Here is a 17,623-nt window from a genome sequence, read left to right on the forward strand (position 1 = left end):
AAACACGTACCAACTTCATATCAGGGGAGAAAATGAATAATTAAAAAAAAAAAAAAAAATTAGAGAATTCCCAACCTGGATTGGAGATGTAAGCCCCATAAGTTTCTATATAGTCAGTTCCTTGGAGAGAGAGAGAGAGCTAGATGTCTATAAAAAAAATAAAAAAATAAAAAACCAAGAAAAGAAGAAGAGATATAGATGAATGCGTGTGGCTGGTGACTTTGTTATGAGATAAGTCTTCAATCTGTGGAACTTAGCTTTGAGTAGTTGTGGTTAATTTTGAATTTTGAATTTTAAATAAGAGTGGAGAGACATGTGATGGTAGAGGAAAATAGATAAGTAGATTAGTAGGAGGAAAGAGAGGAAAACCGAAGGAGTTTTTTTTTTTTTTTTGAAAAGGGAGATTTCTCTAGTGTGTGTATATATATATATATATATATATATATATATATTTTTTTTTTTTTTTTGAATTTTGTTGGATTACAGTTTTAACCTTATTTTTTATTTTTTAGGAATAAAGATAAGTTAATTAAATTAGGGTATTTTTGGAAGTTAACAGGATAATAACTAATTTTCTAAATCATCTTAATAAATAGAGAAGAGAAGAGATAATATATAGAGATACTATATGTTTTTCTTTCTAAAATTCTAGCAAAAAAATAATCTTAAATTTTTGGATTTTAGAATCCTCTACTAAAGTTCTTCTCAAGCACGATTTTTTATTTAAAGATGGACACATTCAACTACTTTTTTCTAAAAGCCCATTTTTTTGTTATTTTACAGACAACTATGAATTATCGTCACTAATTGTCAGAGGTCTAAGGACTGAAGAGGATTAGAATACGGAATATCTTGCATAATCCCACTCAAAGAAGTATATCAACTCTGAGGACTTCGCCGACCCAAGGATGGGAGTGGAGATAGGATAGCAAGTGTCTCATGAAAGCCCGAGAAGAAGAGAAAGGACCATATGGGGGGCAAAGATGGTGGGAGGAAGCTTCTTAGAAAGGTATACCTCCCCCCTCCACATTAAATGCTCTGCAACAACCTTATTAGCTGCATTAATGAAGAAATGACACCTAAATAGTGACTTCACAGCTAGCAGCCCCTTCCATCACCTTAAATAGGACTTTGATGGGATAAGTATCTTAAGAAAAGCCTTGAGACAGACAAGTGGAGGGGTAGGATACAAGTAGGAAGGATATATAAGGAAGGGGAACCCCCCAGATAAGGGGTTAAACATTTTTTTCTTAAAAGAAATAATGAAGCAAACTGTGGAAAATCCTGTGTAAAATCTGAAATATTTGTGTATATGAAATAAATCCTCGGACAAACCCGAGGAGAGCACTATTCTTAACAACTACTTGAATCATATCTCTTTATTACATTGAGTTTTTCGGCCTTAAACTTGTGCTTAGCTTTGAATTGCACCTGAACTATTTTCCCACTCTCTATAGAAATTCTATTGTTTGGGCTTGGGCCTTCATTTTCTGAGCACCTAAACTAATATATATATATATATATATATATATATATAACCGAATCCTTTGACTTTTGGCTGACTTCTCCACAATTTTCCATATCAGCATTTTTTATTTATATTTTTTAATTTAATTTAATTCGATTTAATTTTTCCGATTTTATAGCACCAAATTACAGAAAATTTATTAAATTTCTTAAAAAAAAAAAAATTTGTTTGGTGCCATACAACCCCTATAATTTTTTTTAATGAGAACAACCACTATACTTAAAGGAGACCTAAATTATCACATAATCAAGGAATTTTCAGATAATCCTAACAAACCCATTAATATAAATCTATCCTAAAAAATGGAATATATCTCCATTAATTTGATAATTTCTACATTGATGACATTTAAAAAAAAATAAAATTCTATCATATTTCCTTATATCAATCAATCACGTTTTTCAATAAGATTTAAACTCTATAATTATATCAAACTAGCTTATAACCACATGCATATGCATGGATTTACTTAAAAGATACAAATTAAGATGCATAGTATAATAATCTTACATATATAATTTAAATATTATTGGTAGTCATTCTTTTTTTTTTTCTTTTTTTTTTAACTCTTCAAAAAGTCTTGTAAGAATGTTATTAGGTAGAAAATGTAAATTGTCAAATTTTAAATCTTTTTATGCTCATTAATTCTAGACTCTTTGGTTTTTGTATACAATAACTCACTTGAATGGATATTTATGATATAGTTCCACATTTAATTCTAAAATTAAGAAATAAAACTCTCTCTAAAAATAAATAATTTAGGACACATGGCGCAAAATTGAACTTTAATTATAAAATCTAATTGGATTTTCTCTAAACTTTACCTATTTTTATATATATATATATATATATATATATATAATTTTGTGCCAAATGAATTTTTTTTTTTAGTTATAAAAAAAGCTCATAAATAAAAAAATCATTTAAACTTTCTCTTCCTTTAATTTTATATATAGTGTTAGATATATGATTATATTTCTTTTTATAATTTATTTATATTAGACTCGTCATTTTTTACTCTAAATTAACTCATTTGGTACAAAAATTAAAAAATTTCGATTAGATGGAACATATGCCATAAAATTAAACTTTAATTGAAATCCAATTTTTACACCAAACTAACTAACTTGGTTCAAAATTTAAATTTTTTGATTAGATGGGACATGTGGCACAAAATTAGATTCTAATTGAATTCCAATTTAAAATTTAATTAGATTTTCTCTGAGTTTTACTTATTAATATATATATATATATATAGAGAGAGAGAGAGAGAGAGAGAGAGAGAGAGAGAGAGAGAGAGAGAGAGAGAGAGAGAGAGATAAATAGATAGATAGATAGATAGATAGATAGATATAGATGACTTATAATCTTGAATTGTTTTTAGTTCTACAAAAAAAAGGGCTCATAAATCATTCAAAAATTATGTTTTTTTTATGGTTTACTTATATTGTTTTTTACACTAAATTAACTCATTAGTACAAAAATTAAAAAACTTATATTAGATGGGACACATGTCACAAAATTAAACTCTAATTGAAATCCAATTTTTACATTGAATTAACTCACTTGGCACAAAAATTTAAAAACTTAAATTAGATGGGACATGTGGGAGGATTTTTCCTAGGGTTTGATCTCATTCATCTTAATGGCATTTCAATGGACTGAATGTTCAAAGCAGAATACGAAGAAAAGCGAACAGATAACCAGGGAGGAGAGATCACCGATGGAAGGAAGTAGAGAACCATGAAACATCAGCACCTGAGAGTTGAAATCTAATTGGATTTTCTCTCAGTTTTATCTATTATATATATTGGACTCCTCGTGTTTTACACTAAATTAACTCATTTGGTACAAAAATTAAAAAACTTAAATTAGATGGGACACATGTCACAAAATTAAACTTTAATTGAAATCCAATTTTTACTTTGAATTAACTCACTTGGTACAAAAATTTAGGTTAGACAGGACATGTGGCGCAAAATTAGACTTTAATTGAATTCCAATTTGAAATTTAATTAGATTTTTTTTCAGCTTTACCTATATATATAGATGAGACTCAACAAATATATATCATTTTTAATCTCAATAGGATGTAAATTTTATATCAAATGGACTCTACCAACACATTCATCCTTAAAAAAAAAATATATATATATATATATAAAACCAAATTTGATTAAGAATTCATAACCCTAACCGAATTTGATTAGGAATCCATAACTCTATATTTTATTATAAATAGTTTTTTAGGGATTATTTGTTACAATTTCAACTCTCTTGCGTTGATTTTGGTTCTTGGAGCGCCTTCAAAACAAAAGGTATGTCAAGTTTTGAGAAAAATGCCCACACACTCCTGAACTTTGAAGTAGTGGCCAATACACCCTTGAACTTTTTTATTGGCCAATTTACTCTATAAACTTTGCCTACCTACCAAATCAGTACCCCCATTAATTTACCGTTAAAAAACTAACCGAATGATAACGTGAGACACATGAGCTTTAAAAAACAAAAGGAAAATTGCACTTTACCCACTTGTGGTTTGGCCCATTTTAACTGTAACGTCCTAGTTAAAAAAAAAAAAAAAAATGATGGTTAGATTTTTTTTATTTGCATTCACATGTGCCCACCTACCTCACTCTCTTCCCCACCACACTAATATCACTCATATCTCTCCCTCTTTGGCCGGTCAACTAAGGTCTTCTACTCTTTTCTTTTTCATTTTCTCTCATCAACACAACACAAACATTTCTCTCATTCTCTCTCACCGGTGCTCATCCTCCATCACCTCCACCATCTTTTTCCGGCAAGATCATCGGAAAGCTCAATAGGAAATGGTAAGGCTTACTCACCTCTAGTATTTGAAGTAAAATTTCTAATCTCTTTTGATGGGTATTATGTTCTTATTTGAGGTTTTTTTACCCAATCTTTAATAATGATGTTCATGAGATTTATGAGCTACTTGGGTGATATTCTTGTAATTATGCATATGGGTTTTTGATTTGGTGGACTAATTTGATGAGTGGGTTTATGTTTTTTTCTAGTGGTGGCTAACTAAGGTTTATGTATGGTGAATATTTAGGAGTTTTGAGGTATATCATGTGAAATAAATGGTGAATATAAATTTTATGGTTTATTTGGAGCTAGTTAAAGATTTAAATTGTTAGTTTTGAAGGATATTGTGATTTTGGTGTCATGGGTCTCTTGATGATGTTGTGAAAACCTTTTGGAAACTACTCATAAATTATTGAGGTTTTGATGTTAGAGATAACACCTTGAATGATTCTTGAGTATAATGGGAGTCTATGCCTTGTAATGAATTGTTGAGAAACTTTGGAAGTGGAATCCATTATTTGTAAGGTTAAATGCTAGGCTTGCCTAGTTAACTCCTTAGTTAGCAATTTCTAATTCCTAGCTAGATGCAGTGTCAAGCTTTATGCCTATTGTGATAAGTTTTCTTGATATTGTTTAGGTTCTTAGCTGATCTTATTTGGAGTTTGGAAAATTAGGCCTTTTTGCGGGTTGCAAGGTAAGTAGCTTTTTAATGGGATTTTTGGAAAATAACCATGTTTTATAAATGTTGTTTTTAGGTCAAACACATTTTGGAAAATTGTATATGAATATATGTTTTCTTAAAAGTGTTGTGTTGTGACCCTACTATATATTATTATATATGAACAATGCATCATATTTGGTATTGCATTTGGGGAAATGCATGAATTATTTACATGGAAAATATGAGCATATCTGACTTAATCCTATGATAAGGAATTATGGACTTTATGGTATATTGGAAACTTAAAAGTGCTTATTTATCTTGTCTTGTATTATTTGGGAAATATTGATGCAAAACATTTTTGACAAGAAATACTTTTGAGAATATTGTGGATATTTGGTTGTTGTAATACCTTATGAAACTACTTGGAAGTAAACGATGTATTTTGAATGCATTGATGTTGGTGATTACCCGTCTTGAGTGTGTGGGTGAGGCTAGGCAGGGCCAAGAGACCACATGCAAAAGAGGTACTATATGACGTGTTATCCCCTGCTGCCCATGGAGGGGATAGGTAAATCCTTGAGGGTGTGGGTGAGGTTTGGCAGGGCCAATAGACCACATGCCAAAAGAGGTACATATAATGCTAGTGTGTTTGGGCTCTAACTTGTTTGTGGCGGTATGATGTAAGGGTGATGTCTCTGTCCTTATGGGTCGTTATTGCATCTTGGGTGAGGTTTTCTAGTTTTGAAATGATATTAGATATTTTTATGGCTCACAGTGAATGAAATGTAGTTTCATAGTTATTTATGGAAGCTTGGTACAAAACTATTCCTGTCTTTCTTGTCACGTAGTTAATGAAATTGTTTTTGCATAACTTAAATGGAAATTCCCAAATTATAGCATGTTTTGTAAAATGCTACTTATCATGAAACTTGAATTTCCCCCACCCCCATTAAATATGCTACTTACTGGGATCTGTCTCATCCCTTTATTTTATAAACTTTTCAGAGTAGGCAACTATCATTTTGAGACAGCTTTTTGGTGGCTAGTAGTAGTTAGACTAACTACTGATGAAGGCTGACTTTTGTGATGGAGAGAATTGATGATGTATAACTTAGAGTAGGCTTGACCCGATTCTTTTGTATCTAATAGTGGTTATGCCTTTATTTCCACTAATGGGACAAGTTGATAATATATAATTATTTATTCAAACCTCCATTCTTTTGTGACCAATGGTCATTGTATTTATTTCATAGATTTCTGACTTACTTTGGGAGTATATTTAATAGAATTATTATGATAATTCTTGATGCTGGTACTTGATATGATTTTATTTGGATTGAATTGTCAAAAGGAACAAAATCTACAGGTACCATTGAGATGTCTTTCTCATGCTTTGGACCTTTTTGGGTTTGAGGAGTGACATTAACAGTGTCCACCTGTGGTTTAAATGTTATCACTTAACCGACCTGAGGTGACCTCCGTTACACCTCCGTTACCCACCTCTCCCTTTTCACCATTAAAAATAGGGGTAAATATGTCTTTTTCATTATATTTTAAGTCTCTCTCCTCTTTTCTCTCCTTCTTCTTCTTCACATAAAACATAAAAGAAAACTAATACACCTGCAGTCACAAACGAAGCCATAAATCCATGTGAACGTACACCCATAGATTCGCTAGCCTTCCACTGCTAAATCCAAAAATTTACTACTTAGTTCTTCATAGAACAATCACAAAATAAAACTCTAACCGTTTTTCTTTTGCTGGGTTCTCTAAAAAAAACCCAAATTTGCAAGTAAAAAAAATTTGCAAAAAAAAAAAAAAACCCAGCAATTTGTTCAAATTGACCACTTAATTCTTCATAGAACAATCATAAAATAAAACTCTAACCCTCTTTCTTTTGTTGGGTTCTCTATAAAAAAACCCAAATTTGCAAGTAAAAAATAAAACCCCAGTAATCTGTTCAAATTGACAACTTAATTCTTCATAGAACAATCACAAAATAAAACTCTAACCCTCTTTCTTTTGCTGGGTTCTCTAAAAAAAACCCAGATTTGCAAGTAAAAAAAAAAAAAAAACCCAGCAATCTGTTCAAATTGACTACTTAATTCTTCATAGAACAATCACAAAATAAAACTCTAATCCTCTTTCTTTTGCTGGTTTCTCTAAGACCAAACCCATATTTGCAAGTAAAAAAAAAAAAAAAACCCTGCAAAAAAAAAAAAAAACCTAGCAATCTGTTCAAATTGCTAGCTTCAAATTTTTTGGGTTTATGGATTTTTGGGTTAATGGGTCAATACTGCTACAGCCATAGATCCAGCAGCGAACCCAACTCTGTTCAAAATGGCACCACTCTGAGCTAGTCTAGGAGCTTCAGCATGTGGAGTACTAATAGAAGATGGAGGACTCATCGGAGCCTCAGAAGAAGCTGAAGGAGGAGATGGTGGAGAGTTCACCATTGTCGAAGATGAAGCAGGCACTGGAGTCTTTCTAACTGTAGGCGATGGTGCTGAAGCTTTAGGAGCAAGTGCTTGTGTTGGCGACTTTGATGGAGAGTGTGAAGGAAATTGGGCTAAAGTTGATATAGAGAAAAACCCAAGCTTCAATACACCTTCTTGCTTGCAAGTGTCAGATTTCACTTTGGCAATCTAAGTGAAGAGAGAAAGGGATTATGGATTTGGGGATTTTTAGGGATTCTAAGGTAGAGAGAGGGAGAGAGCTCGTTCTTCCTATTAGGGTTCTAATTTTGGCTTATATAGTAAAGGGGATTTTCTAACGGAAAGTGTAGAGGTGGGTAATGGGGGTCTAACGGAGGCCACCTCAGATGGGTTAAGTGATAATTTTTAAATCACGGGTGGGCACGGTTAAAACGGCCAAATCATAGGTGGGTAAAGTACAATTTCCCCAAAAACAAACTATTCCCTCTTCATTTGAAACCCTACAGATTGATGAAAGGAAAAGAAACTTAGTTCTGACCGAAGAGGGGAGAGAGAGAGAAAGAGAGATAGCCGCCACGGCACGTTGTCCCGTACTCTCGCCGCCCGTGTCCCGACAGCGCTTGATGGTTCTACCGTGCCGTCTAATAGCCACCTCTTGGTTTGTTTGTTTTTTCTTCTTCTTCTTTCTATCTTTCTTTCTAATCCAAGTATTTTTATTATTTAAATCCACAAAAAGCTCTCTGTTTTACTAATCTCTTTGTATGAATTTCTATAGGAGTTTCTTGGTTTGGTCTAATTTTTGGGGTTGGGTCTTGTGAGCTTGTTTGTTTCATAGAAAATGAAATTAACAAATGAAACAAACATTAAAAATTTGGAGTTGTAATTACATTATACATATTAGGTGAATGAATGATATTCTTTATATTGTTTTGCAATTGATTTTTATGTGGCTAGTGTTGTAGTGAACATGTATTGCATTATTTCTTTTCAGTATGCTATACAACTGTTTGATGAAATGCTTGAGAGAAATATGGCTACTGCTCTAATATATCAGCTGCACTGATTCTGCTCTCTAATGGAAGATTGAGTTTTGAAGTTACTTTTATTGGTTCAAAAGTAAGGAATTGAAGAAGAAAATTTGGAAAAGAAGTGATTATAATACATTGTTATTTGATCATATTTTGTGATACTATACATAATGATAGCCATTTTGTCAAAGCTACATATTTGAATTTAGTGATATTTATTGTTCCTACCAGTTCACAAAATCGTTTCAAGCTTCTAGGCTCCTCTAGCATAACAATTGCAAGCACAACCTCTTGTTGCAAGATGGTCACCTACACAAAGGACACACATGCTCAATCCCAAGCCTTCATTGATAGCACAACCTAGACCATGATGGACCAATACCACTCAGTTCATCAGTGAGCATCTTGTTGAGCACATAAAGGTCTCATAGCACTCAGTTCATCAGCCTAGATGTGGGGTGTGACTGAAGCAATGTAAATCTTTTTTATCACTGAGTGAGCATGTTATTGATGAGATTTTTTCATATGCATACTGATCTAGAGTATTACATATTTTTGTTTTCTTTTTTTTTTTGAATCCTTTGGTGCAAGCACTAGGTACGAGGTGTTTGTTTGTTTATTTTTATTTATTTATTTTTTTTTGGTTGTTGGCCATTTACAATGAATTCTATTCTCCATATTGTTTCATTTACATAAGTAGACTTGTAAAAATCTCTAGCTTTGAGGGAATAGTTTATGGATAGGGAGTTTTGTGTATTCTCCCTAGGGGTGGCAAAGTAAGCCCAGACTCATTTGCTCGCTTAGACTCATTTGCTCACCGAAACCCACCCACTCTAATTGAACCCAAACCCACTCAATTATTAGTTGGGTTAAATGAGCATCAACCCAATTAGACCCAGTGATTATTGGGTTTTAACTAAAAACCAATGAGACCCATTTAACTCAAAAATAATATACCAAAATACAACCCAGCCCTTCCCAAAAAAAAGCCCCCTCTGACGTTTCAGTGTTTTCATTTTCCTCCAAATCAAATTTTGTACCCAAAATATAAAAAATAAAAAACTATACCTGGCATTGTGAGAATCGAAATTCAATTTGTAATCAAAGGTCTACGTTAAAACAAAAACAAATAAGATCCGCATAATTAGCCTCTAGATCTGCTGAAATTTGACATTGACGATCAAAGCCAAAATGAAACAAATACAAGAATTAGAGAATAGTGGAATAAGAAAAGAAAATGCAGGAATAATGGGAACATTTAGTTTGAATTCTTTCAATTCTGTTCCTGTTTTGGTGATTTGTTTGGTTGCTAAGAAAGTGTAGGAAATGGAAGCTAAATGCTTCGTAAATTAGGCCCCTTTTTTATGTTTCTTTTTTTAATTTTTTTTAATTTGTTGTTTAGATAGTGCTGTTTGCATGCCGAGAAAGTGTGGGAAAATGAAAGGAGAAGGATGATCCAATTTGAAGTGATTTTCTTTTCAAGTTTGTATCTTTTGTTTAATTTGATTTTTTGGGAAAGTAGAGTGGAGACTAGAGAGAGTGGAAAAGGAAATCCAAGAAAGTGTTGGGGTTTTCACTTTAATGGCATTTTGGTAATTTTGATAATTGGGTAATTGGGTGAGTTGGGGTTTACCCATAATAATTGGGTTGGGTTGGATTTGGGTTAGAAGCAATTAGTTAAATGGGTTTTAATGGGTAAATGGGTTTTATATACCTAACCCAATTATGCCCACCCCAAACCCACCCATTTGACATCCCTAATTTTCCCCCTTATTTTCTATGTTCTTCTTCTTCCTTTTCTTTTTCCAGCTCTTTCTATTAATCTTCTTGTTAATTTTGTGATGCAGCCATGGATGAATGTCCACTGTCACTTCCTGCAAATTCACCTTCTATACCAAATGTACCACCCCTTCAATCCCAATGTGATTCTATTGAGTTGGAATAGTGAAGGAGATTCAGACCATGGTGATAAGTTGAGGATTATAGAAGGGTTTTCTGATGATGAAGGAATTCAAGGCCTAGATTCCTTGAGTTTAACCAGTTTAACCAACACACTAACATGAAGAATGTACACCTAACATAGGGACTCGTATTTGCATCATACGTAGTCTACAAGGAGTGGTGTATTAGAAAAGTGTAATTATTGATTCGTTTGGTGTTATTTTTGTGAAACAATATACCATTTGTAAACACTTGCTGATATTTCATTTCATGGCAAATTGGAAAATGTTCATTTTTTGGTTGAGACTTTCTTCCCTTATTGGGAGATAGACATCTTTTAGTGCTTATTGCATTTTTAATCTTAATATATGAATCAAAGCAATTGAATAAGGTGACATTGTTAGTGTTAGCTAAGGAAAATGATTTGATCCCCAATGTATATACCTGCTAATGACTTAATGCAAACCACAATGACTTACGCAAGTCATATATTGGCCTCTTCCTGATAGGAGAAATTTCCACTATTTCCTTGATAATTTTAATATATATATATATATATATATTTCTCATGAGCAAAACAAAGAATATGGATTGATACATTAGTACTTTAAGCTATAAGCTTTTCCTAGAACCCTAATATTAATCGAATGCCATTAATTGCATAAGTTGAACATTACATAGTTGTGAACATTTTTATATTACATTACATTACAAACCCTTCTTTTAGTAGCCTCTACATTGAAGCTTTCTTGAATTTCACTTGAAGAAATACCAAGGATTTTGCATCATTCAATTTTCATTGTTAGCATAAATATAAATAGAAAACAGTGGCCATATGTGTGCCATAAAAAATGGATTTGAAATAAGCTAGGATGCATGATGTCCATACTAAAACCCAATATTACGAACAAATTTCAAATAACAATGAAACAAAACTCTACAAGATACGTCTATTGTTAAAGTAAACATGTAAGAAGTACAAAGTACAAGTTTAATTTGAGCATCTACGAATAAGAATATTTGCAACTGGAGAAAGCTCTGGTATCCAATTTTTCATTGAAAGAACTTTGTTTGTCGAGAAACCTTCTAAATGATCCTTCTCTTGCTAGACCTTCAAGCATAGTTCTGGTTTTACTTGCCATAGCGATCTCCAATTTCCCCCTAACTATCTTATCTTTGGACAGAATTCCACCAATCAATTACTTGTCACAATCCTTGCAATCAATTACAAGACCTCAATTTCACCAATACCATTGTCAAAGTGAACTAAATTTGATGAAATACATGCAGATGGCCTTCTTATTTTAAGTGCAAATATCAAATTTTTCCAACATGATACTTGCATAATATAAGCAAGAACCAAGAATGAGATTTCTCACTTAACAAAGATTACTCACTTAACACATTTTTATTAAAAAAAAACCAAGAATGAGATTTCTCCATTGTATTGTCAATCTCTGCTATTGCTTAAAAATTCATTATAGTTTTATCACTCAATACAATTTGAGTTGAAACCCCAGCAACAACTTTTTAATACACCGCTTAAACTACTCGCAATTCTATATAAGACGTGAGATTACTCACTACTATTACTTATTTGTTGCAAATCCCCAAGTTGCAATTTTTAGCAATGAAGCTTATAATCCCTTCACTTACCAAAAGCACATGATGGATTTTCCCAAACGGGAAAATGCCATTTCTAGTTTCTACTCAAGAACCAACACACAAAGGGCCAAACTTTCACAAACCAACAAACTCAAGGACTGTTGAAAGATGAAACTATTGAAATATTTCATCAATAGAAAGATAAAACAAGCCATAAACCAATAGGATTATAGCATCAAATATTTTCCATTGTAAAATTTTTGACAGGCGAACAGACTCAAAGGCTGTTGAAATTATCATTTTCTTAATCTCTGGAAATCAAACTAACAGAATCACTTTACCTGAACCACTAAGAAGAAGGAAATTTAACAAAAGGATCACCTCACCTGACATGTATACTGTAATTTCAAGTCTCAAATTTAATGTTTGTTTCATTTGTAATTTCCATTAACTTCTATGAAACAAGCACACAAAAACCCCAACCCAAAAATTAAATCAAACCAATAAATTCCAATTGAAAAAAAGAGAGTACATGAAAATTTGAAATAACAATACTTGCATTAGAAAGAAAGAAAGAAAAAAAATCTAGGGTCAAGAGGTTGTGACAGTGGTGGGACCACAAGGGCAAGTAGGGCAAGGACGGCGAGACAACAGCCAAATAAAGAACTTGATGCCATGCCGTGGTGGCTCTCTCTCTCTCTCTCTCTCTCTCTCTCTCTCTCTCTCTCTCTCTCTCTCTCTCTCTCTCTCTCTCTCTCTCTCTCTCTCTTCTCTCTCTCTCTCTCTCTCGGTTAGACCTAGGTTGTTCTTCTTTCTCCGTTGGTTTTTTTTTTTTTGGTAAGATCTGTTGGGTTTCAATTTCTTGGGGTGAGTTTATAATTTAAAGTTACATGTGAGGGTAAAGTATTGATTTCCCGGTGTAAAGTTTAAGGAGTAAATTGGCTAATATAAAAATTGAGGGGTCTTGTTCATTAGTCTAAAGTTTAGAGTGTATGGGCATTTTTCCCTATAATTTTCTTGTCAGGTTTAATGTTAACATATGAAATATAAAAGGAAAAAGAACTAAAGGCATAATCTAAAAATGAAATCCGATGGGATTCTAAATTCTCTGCTAAAACCAAGGAATTGCATCTCCCAAAGTCCCCGTTTTTCTGGGACAAAAAAAAAAAGAAAAAAGAGCAAGATTATTGCACACAATCGGAAAAAGAAAGTAATTATCAAAGCCCAATTGGTCACATTATTGAGGTTGCCAAGCCAACAGCAATGACACTCAAGACTCAGAGGGTGCATTGCACGGTCCTTAATTTCAACATGTGGGTCGTAATCAGGTAGCTCACGCATTGGCATGTCAAGCAAACCGCAATGAACTTGAATTACAAAAATCTAGCACAGCTTTTGCCACAACATAAAAAAATGGAAAAAAAATGCTAGTAGTACATTTTTTTTTTTTTTTTGAAGGGTGCTAGTAGTACATTATTAGCAAGGACTTTTTGGTCCCTAATAATTTGGTCGCAAAAGGCTAAGTTTCTTGTGGTATATATAATCATAACAATAGTGATAATAACTGATAATAGCAAAATGTACACGGATGATAAAAAGAAAACAACGAATCCAAAGGCCGAAAGGTACCATAAATTTACCGAAAGTAGCAAACCGATCCGTATAAATCATCAAATTAGTATCAACGTAAAGCAAACTTATAAACATTTACACAATGTTCCTTGCCCTCTATGTAAGAGTAAAACTAAACAAATATTGGTAAGTTCTATCATAGCTAGCATTGTTTCAATGGTACTATACTTAAAAACCAAACAGACTAATTAGATTCATGAGTAACATCACTCAATGTGGCTAGCCAAGCCGGTGGAAGCATCCCAGTCTGCTCATGCACAGTCTTTAGCAATGGTGGCAACATGCTATATACCCCAGCAACATCTTTCATTGCCCCATTTGCACCATCTTTGCCGCCTTTTCCGTTAGACCAAACACTAATTTTGGGCTGCATTCCATTCACAGCCTGAGCATTAATCCTGGCAATGTCCTGGTACATATTCTTGTTGACCATCATGTAGTCCCTTAGTTCGGTGTAATTTCCTCCCAATTGTTTCAATAGGGTGTTCAGGTAAAAGCCTTCAGCTTGTGCGAGTGCAGCGATCCCTTCAGCTTCTTTTTTCTTTGCATACAGCTCACTCTCCGCAGCTTGTTGGCGGGCATAAAAATTGGCATCTGCGCTTACCTTCTGTGCCTCAGCAGCTTTCTGTGCCTCATAGAGAACTGCTTCCGCTGCTTTTTGTTTCTTGTACAGATCCCAATTTGCCTCTTGCACCTATATCATCAATGTTTCACATATTAACAAAAAAATCCATTCCCTATATATCATGGGTTTTCTGATAGTGTATAAGACTTGTAAGTTGTAACCCAAATATAAACATAAAATCATAAAGTGAACCAACTTATTAGCATAACAAAGCAACATGTATTACCATGTCTTTTGCATGATCTTTTTTATTAGAAGTAGAAGATGAGTGATTTAGAAAAAGAGGATTAGAATCAGTCACATTATAATTCAAAAAGGTGTACAATTATGAAATTCATACAAATTTATGAAACTGGTAAATGGTGAAACTTAACTCCTCACATTAAATATAAAGAAAATATATTGATTTATTCTAGGTTTTGGTCCTACAAAATGATATACTCCCTCCGTCCCACTTTGTTTGTCATTTATTCCATTTTGAGATGTCCCAAAATATTGTCCTGTATCTAAAAATAAAAGTTATTAATTTACTAATCTTCCTATTATATCCGGAAACTTGTACATTTTTAAAAGGTAGACAAGATAATAAATGATATTCCCTTAAAAAGTTTGACTTTTCAAACAAGACAAACAAAGTGGGACGGAGGGAGTATTAAGGAAGTTATAGATCATGCATTCAATTAAAAATTATTAATTATATTATTAATGAATTGATATTAAGTCTTTATCTTTAAAGGTCTGTGGAAACCCCTCCAAACTAGGGAAATTATTAGGAACTCCCGGAATACCATAAATGCGTACTCTCCCCTCTCATATAAATAGTAGGTCTCACCATGAATTTAATTAGTGAGACCTACCATTCATGTAAAAGGAATGAATATGCATTTATAATACTCCATGAGTACATAATAATTTCCCTCCAAACTATAGCTCTATCTATGGGACCCCTATTAATCCTTCTTCTATTCTTAAACCTTAAGCCATCCAAATTTTTTAAACATAATTGAAGGAGAAACTCATAATTCATAAACTAAGTAACACAACAAAAACACAAAAAACAAAAGGTAAAACAAGATTACATTAGTGTCACATACCTTAGTCTCATACTCCACTGCTGCCTTGCTCAGCAATTCGGCCCTGAGTTTTTCAGTCTGATTCAATGCCTTCTTCTTCTCCACCTCAGTTTGTAACTCAGCCTCCCTTATGGCCACCGCCTTTGCCGACTCCACCTCCGCCAACTGAGAGGCTTGAGACCACCCAGCATTTTTGGTGGCCAACTCAGCCTTCGACTTGACCAACTCAGCTTCCTTCTGGTTCTTATATAGTTCCACACTAGTCTTAACGTTAATTTCCTCCTTTTGGGCATCTCCTAACCTTTGAGTCGTTATGATCTTAGTCTCAGCATCAATTTTGGCAGCGTTTTGTGATGTTAGGCCTTGGCGCTCCTTTGCTCCAATCTCACCCTTCTTCTTAGCCTCAGCAACATCAATCTATAACAACATTTATCAATTTATTAGTGCCAAGACTTATTTTGAAGAAAATATATTTCCACGCGAATGAAGTAGTACTCTTGCCCAATAAAATGATTATTACTTATTATAAAAATAGCAATTGATGAATAATGTTAATAATGAAAATTTTAATTAATAAAAACTTGCATGATCGATATATCATTGTGAAGATAAAGCCAAAAATAATAATTTTTTTTTTTTATTCATTAAAACTGAACCAAATATACAATTGCAGATTCACATAAACCCAAAAAGAAAACAAGAATACTAGGTAACAAATTTCACAACTTAATTATTGAGGTGAAAGACTGATTATTGAAAACATTGACATCAAACTTGTTATCTCAATAAGTGTGAAATATAACTTACCTTTAAAGTTAATGAAAGGAAAAAAAAAATGCAAAAGAATTATGAATATCTTCTATTAAAAACAAGTAGTGTTTAGTGTTGATGTACCTTGGCTTGATTGGCAGCCTCCATCTGGATTTTCTGGCCAAGGTATGAAAAATACTCATGGCCAGGCACATCCCCAAGTTGTTTGACATTAGCATTATAGATGAGAAGTCCAAACTGATTCAATTCAAGTTGAACCTTTTCAAAAACCTCTTTCTTGAACTCCTTGGTACCCTTAAAGATCTGTTCCATGGTCATGGATGCAGCGAGAACTCGGGTTTGACCCTCAATGACACCCTGAACGAGTTCATCAACATGTTTGGAGCGCTTGTCATGATTGGACAGGAGCGTAGCGTAGAGAAGGAGGCTGTCCATGTCGTCGACCCGAGGACCGATAGTGAAGACTGCGGGGAGAACAAAAGGGAGTTTCTCGGCGGACATGCCTTGAACTTCGAACGTGTAGTTGACTGGGGACATGTCGAGTCGGGTGTACCGTTGCCCGGGAAAAACCCATGATTTCTTGGCCAAACGTATGTCAGTGATGCCCCAGCCAGTGATGGCTAGGTACTCCGAAGCACTAGCTGTTTTCCAAATCATAGTAATATCTATAAGTGTCACAGAGAGCTCAAAGAAAGAGAGATGGAGATGAGGCTTTTCTTTTCTTTTATTCTGTTTTCTTGATGAATAAGAGGGTTAGGTTTAGAGGACGCTTTGAGATGAGAGAGAGATAAAGGTTTTTCACCTTTTCTTCTTCTTGTTTTTGTATAATAGTTCGAGGGCTTAGAGGAGGCTTTATATATATATATATATATATATATATATATATATATATATATTACACACACACAGCAAAGAGTATTTGTATTATATATGGAATGCTACGCGTTATATTCGTGTCGTGGTATTAGAATTTAGGAAGGTTCCAAGCAATTAGATCGTGTCTTCTTAGTAATAATAATGTATTAATCAGTTTTGGTGCTGTATAAATTAATTTCGATTATTGTCAATAACCAATATCTCTATCCGTTCTCTGGTTAGATGAAAATCAAAGGACATTTGATTTATTGGTTGCGTAATTTAGTATTAATTGTGAAGATTTTATGATGTAGAGACCAAGTTTGGGAAGGATTTGTATTGAATTCGTCTAAGTGATTGCGGCGAAGTAAAATTACTGCCACAATAGAATTCTACCAGCTGTACTTAGTATTAAAAGCACTAATGCTGTACTTATACATATATATATATATATATATATATATGTATATATTAAAACCTACCTATAGTACTTATTTTGTTATATAATATTTATATTTGCTCACAATATTATTGAATACTTTAAAACTTGATTTTCTTAATTCATATTTTATTAAAAAAAAAAAATTGTATAACACTATAAGACTATAACATATTATAATATTTACCATTAAAA

The 17,623-nt window shown here is 33.1% G+C and overlaps 1 protein-coding gene across 1 annotated transcript; it reads right to left on the reverse strand.

Annotated features, from left to right (window-relative positions):
• Window positions 1-13,668: 13,668 nt before the first annotated feature.
• LOC115992732 (flotillin-like protein 3) lies at window positions 13,669-16,917 on the reverse strand. The gene is made up of 3 exons (XM_031116955.1): window positions 16,258-16,917; window positions 15,385-15,780; window positions 13,669-14,359 (listed from the first exon to the last, which is right to left on the reverse strand). The coding sequence occupies exons 1-3, from the start codon at window positions 16,789-16,791 to the stop codon at window positions 13,850-13,852; spliced, it is 1,440 nt and encodes a 479-aa protein (XP_030972815.1). The 5' UTR covers window positions 16,792-16,917; the 3' UTR covers window positions 13,669-13,849.
• Between the last annotated feature and the right edge of the window lie 706 nt (window positions 16,918-17,623).

This window comes from Quercus lobata, chromosome 5 (assembly GCF_001633185.2).
Source record: "Quercus lobata isolate SW786 chromosome 5, ValleyOak3.0 Primary Assembly, whole genome shotgun sequence".
In the NCBI taxonomy this organism is placed as follows: Eukaryota; Viridiplantae; Streptophyta; class Magnoliopsida; order Fagales; family Fagaceae; genus Quercus; species Quercus lobata.